Source organism: Oncorhynchus kisutch, linkage group LG4, assembly GCF_002021735.2.
Source record: "Oncorhynchus kisutch isolate 150728-3 linkage group LG4, Okis_V2, whole genome shotgun sequence".
Taxonomy (NCBI): domain Eukaryota; kingdom Metazoa; phylum Chordata; class Actinopteri; order Salmoniformes; family Salmonidae; genus Oncorhynchus; species Oncorhynchus kisutch.
In genome coordinates, this window is record NC_034177.2 from 61,045,927 (window position 1) to 61,050,561 (window position 4,635).

At 41.7% G+C, this 4,635-nt stretch overlaps 1 protein-coding gene across 1 annotated transcript; it reads left to right on the forward strand.

Moving 5' to 3' along the window:
• Window positions 1–345: 345 nt before the first annotated feature.
• Window positions 346–4,635, forward strand: cyp1b1 (cytochrome P450, family 1, subfamily B, polypeptide 1). The gene is made up of 3 exons (XM_020481515.2): window positions 346–744; window positions 918–1,932; window positions 2,732–4,635. The coding sequence occupies exons 2-3, from the start codon at window positions 926–928 to the stop codon at window positions 3,342–3,344; spliced, it is 1,620 nt and encodes a 539-aa protein (XP_020337104.1). The 5' UTR covers window positions 346–744; window positions 918–925; the 3' UTR covers window positions 3,345–4,635.

Below are 4,635 nucleotides of genomic sequence, written 5' to 3' on the forward strand. Positions count from 1 at the left end.
TGCAACGAGGGAATGGACAACACAAACAGTTTGACAACAAAAAGTAGGCGCGCTACTTTTTGAGTAGGGGAGGGGGAAGGGAGGAAGAGGGGAGGAAGAGAGAGTGAGTGAGAGCGCGTGAGAATGTGTGTGTGTGTGTGTGTGTGTGTGTGTCTGTGTGTGTGTGTGTGTGTGTGTGTGTGTGTGTGTGTGTGTGTGTGTGTGTGTGTGTGTGTGTGTGTGTGTGTGTGTGTGTGTGTGTGTGTGTGTGTGTGTGTAAGTGTGTGTGTGTAAGTGTAAGTGTGTAAGTGTGTGAGGGGGAGGGAGGGGAGCAGACACCCCTTACAACAAACCAGGACTCAGACGCTGACGAGCTATGATGTTATTTGACACTTCTGTTTGTGATAAATCATTTAACTCCGGACAGCAGAAGGCTATTCGGATGTGGAGTGTGGAAGGTCTAGAACTGCACCAAATGACAAATTAAGTTACTGGACGTATAATGGGTTACTTTCTTGTCTATTGTGCAGGTTATGAGGATTTTATTCTCCAATAATCCTTACTTTCAATCACGGGATCCGCTATATAAAGACGTGACCTATAATTACCGCGCTTCTTGCATTTATATTAAAATGTAGTCTTACCATCGACATCGACGGGACAAAGGACAGGAGCTTATTCATCAAAACATCGATTAGTAACCGACAGACTGCAATTAACATAAGGCTGTTCTTTACTTGGAAGAAGCAACGAATTGACTGCAAGGTGGTGTATTTCCATCCTCAATATTTGACCCGTTAACAATAGGATATGTTGTGCCATATTTTGTGCTGCAATAATATTACCACTATATTCTTAATTTTACTTGTGTGTTCCCCTAGAATGTGTTAATATTTTTTCCCCCAGAAATAACATTGCTTTCTCTCAATATATTATAGGCTTCATAATGGACATGCACATTATATTCGAGGAGATGACCTGGCCATCGCCACGGAGTATATTATTGGCGTCTTTGACTGTCGTCTTTGCCGTGCACCTGTGGCGCAGGATCAGGCGGAACTGGGACGTATGCAGCCCGCCTGGACCCTTCGCTTGGCCGGTCATTGGGAACGCAGTAGAGGTTGGCAAAACTCCTCACCTCTATTTCTCTCGCATGGCACGGAAATATGGGGACGTCTTTCGAATCAAACTCGGCTGCCGGGACGTTGTGGTGCTGAATGGCGACGCAATCAGGCAGGCGCTCATCAAAAAGGGATATGATTTCGCAGGCAGACCGGACTTTACTTCTTTTCAATACGTTTCCAATGGCGATGGCATTGCTTTTGGAAAATTCAGCGAATGGTGGAAAGTGCACCGAAAAGTAGCCCAATCTACTGTTCGGATGTTTTCCACCGGCAACATGAACTCCAAAAAGACCTTCGAAAACCACGTTGTCTGCGAGGTTAGGGAGCTGCTCCGTCTTTTCCTGGGAAAAACGCAAGAGCACAAATATTTCCAGCCGATGACATACTTGGTGGTATCAACAGCTAACATAATGACCGCGGTGTGCTTTGGAAAGAGGTATTCCTACGACGACGCAGAGTTTGCGCAAGTTGTGGGACGAAATGATCAATTCACCCAAACAGTAGGGGCTGGGAGCATCGTTGATGTGATGCCTTGGCTCCAGTATTTTCCCAACCCAATAAAAACCATTTTTGACAATTTTAAAGAGCTCAACCGGGAGTTCAGTAAATTTATCGTTACTAAGGTTGTCGAGCATCGAAAGACCATTCAGCCAAGCACAATCCGGGACATGACAGATGCTTTCATCATGGCATTGGACCATTCTCAGGACAGCTCGCCCGGAGTCTCACCAGGCAAAGATTATGTGCCACCTACTATTGGTGATATTTTTGGAGCAAGCCAAGACACACTGTCTACTGCACTCCAATGGATCATTCTGATACTTGTGAGGTAATAGCCTACGTATTAATTTTGAATCAGCTAAAGTGTAATTAAAGTTCTCGTTTTCCCATAGACTATAATATGTTCTATTAACAATACATATTATATTTTAGTCATTAAGCAGTCGCTCTTATCCAAAGCAACTTACACTAAGTGCATTCATCAATTCACAATAGCATATATGCTTTAAATTGAGAAAACCTATGCGTAAAACAGAACAAGCTATTTTTTGTCTTGGGAGAATGATCCAACCTAATGTACTAGTATGCCACTGTCTCACTATCAACATCAAACAACGAAAGAGTACTATGCTCTGCTCTTTTTTGCTGGCAGCCTACTCCTTTACGTGCTCCTGTGTCCCGCACGTCAGTAGCAGAACTAGGATGTTAGGTAATAGTCTTAAATAGGAGAAGTGCCCAGGCAGGTATTGGAAGCCTCTCATGAGGGCTACGCTGTACTGACATTTCGCTTGATAAAGTAATCTGAGCCGCAGAACATCATGATGTGAGTTGACAGTTTGCGCGGGAGAAATAAAACAGTTTCGATAGGAGTTCATGTTTATTTTGTCCAGTATTTAGTATTTACTTAGGAATTCTTAGCATGTTGGCAACTGTAACCATGCTACCAAATCCCCAAATAACAAATTGCCAAATAACCTGCTGCTCATAGTTACCCATCAAAAAATATTAATGTATTGAGTATGCCCTCAGTGTTGAAATGGAGGTTAGCTTCCCAATAGGAAATTATTATCTCAATGAACAAAGATACCTGTGTTCTGAGTGTTCACTTTTGACCATGTCCTATATAGGTTTCCTCATATCCAGCTGCGTCTCCAAGAGGAAGTGGACAAAGTGGTCTACCGGAGCCGCCTGCCCACCATCGAAGACCAGTCTCAGTTGCCTTACGTGATGGCCTTTATCTACGAGGTGATGCGCTTCACCAGCTTTGTGCCTCTCACCATTCCCCACAGCACCATCACCGACACTACCATCATGGGCTACACCATCCTCAAGGACACAGTGATCTTCATCAACCAGTGGTCCAGCAACCACGACCCCGCCAGGTGGACACAACCAGAGACCTTTGACCCCCTGCGCTTCCTGGACCAGGACAGCTCTTTGAACAAGGACCTGGCCAGCAGTGTGCTCATCTTCTCCTTGGGAAAGAGGCGGTGCATCGGAGAAGAGCTGTCCAAGATGCAGCTGTTCCTATTTACTGCAGTGCTGGCACACCAGGCCCACTTTAGTCCCGACCCGGACAAGCTGCCCACCATTGACTACACCTATGGGCTGACCCTGAAGCCCAATAACTTCTCCATAGCAGTAAATCTACGGGACACCATGGACGTCTTGGAGGAGGCTAGCCAAAAGCCCTTCTATGGGGAGACCCAGGAGGACACAGGCAACTCCAGATCAGACTGAGAATATAGTTGCCAAAAGCATTACAAAAACGGTAAATGAAGCTTTTAAGAAGTAGATTCATGAACTGAAATTCTTCCTCATGTGCTATCAGGTATCAGCTACTATATAATTAAAACATGTATTTATGAACTGAACACTCAGGCAAAATACCCTTCATATACATCTTTATTTTCTTTGTTTTACAGGTAATCACTCATATGACTATGGCTCAAACTTTTAAACTTTTAAAGATTGTTTTTAATAGGTTATTGCACTGATGTTTGTATATCTTTCACTGGAACACGCCAGAACATTAAAAAAAAAGCGTGCAGTGTTCATCTTAGGGCGATGGCATGTTCTTTTACACTTGTTTGCCACTTCATTTGACTGTATTTACTGGAATATTGACCAATTGGAGTTATTTTGCTTGCACCCACCACCTCAGAGAGTGTACATTTTATGGCCCAAATGACCTCCCAACAAGGTCAATATGATACAGAGAGAATCGTGATTTATGTAAATATAGGTAACTAGGTAGATAGTAATACCAACCTTATTACTATTAAAAACAATAATTATGTTTTAAGTGACATCGTGTTGGTAATTCTAATGAGCAGCCCTACTCTACATTTGACATTTGCACTCAGGTTTTACAGAAAACTCAGATTGTTGTGCTTTAAAAAAAAAATTGAGTCAACTTTAAAAAACAAAATATGGCAACGAGCTCTCATCAAGGCAAAGGGTGGCTACTTTGAAGAATCTAAAATCTAAAACACTTTTAGATTTCTTTGTCACTTTTTTGATTACTACATGATTCCATGTGTGTTCTTTCATAGTTGCGATGTCTTCACTATTATTCTACAATGTAGACAATAGTCAAAAATAAAGAAAAACCCAGGAATGAGTAGGGTGTGGACAAACGTTTGACTGGTACTGTACATTTGTTAAATTGAAATGGTAATTTAAAAAAATCTATATTTGAATAGCGTTTTCTTTTTCATTGTCTTTTTGTTCTCTTCGAGTGTGTGTTATGTCTTCATGCGCTTGAACGTTCAAAAGGCTGCTCTGCAAAAGTTATTCATATATACCATATTATTAAGATTCTTCATTTAAGATACCAGTTATCAAATGATTTATTCTCCATGTTGTATTGAATACAGAACATAATCATTCTGTTACTGCAACTGTGATGTTGCTCCGGTGAGAGTATTTTACGATATCTATCTGAACGGATGACATTGAGTTGATGAGTAAAGGTAATATGTGTGATATTATACAGTAACACTAAATTAAAGGACATTTTAATTCTTGC

Excerpts from the sequence above, each read along its gene's own strand:
- cyp1b1 (XM_020481515.2), top strand. The coding sequence starts at position 926 with ATGGACATGCACATTATATTCGAGGAGATGACCTGGCCATCGCCACGG. Across the intron at positions 1,933-2,731 it reads ATCATTCTGATACTTGTGAG|GTTTCCTCATATCCAGCTGC; the intron begins GTAATAGCCTAC and ends TGTCCTATATAG.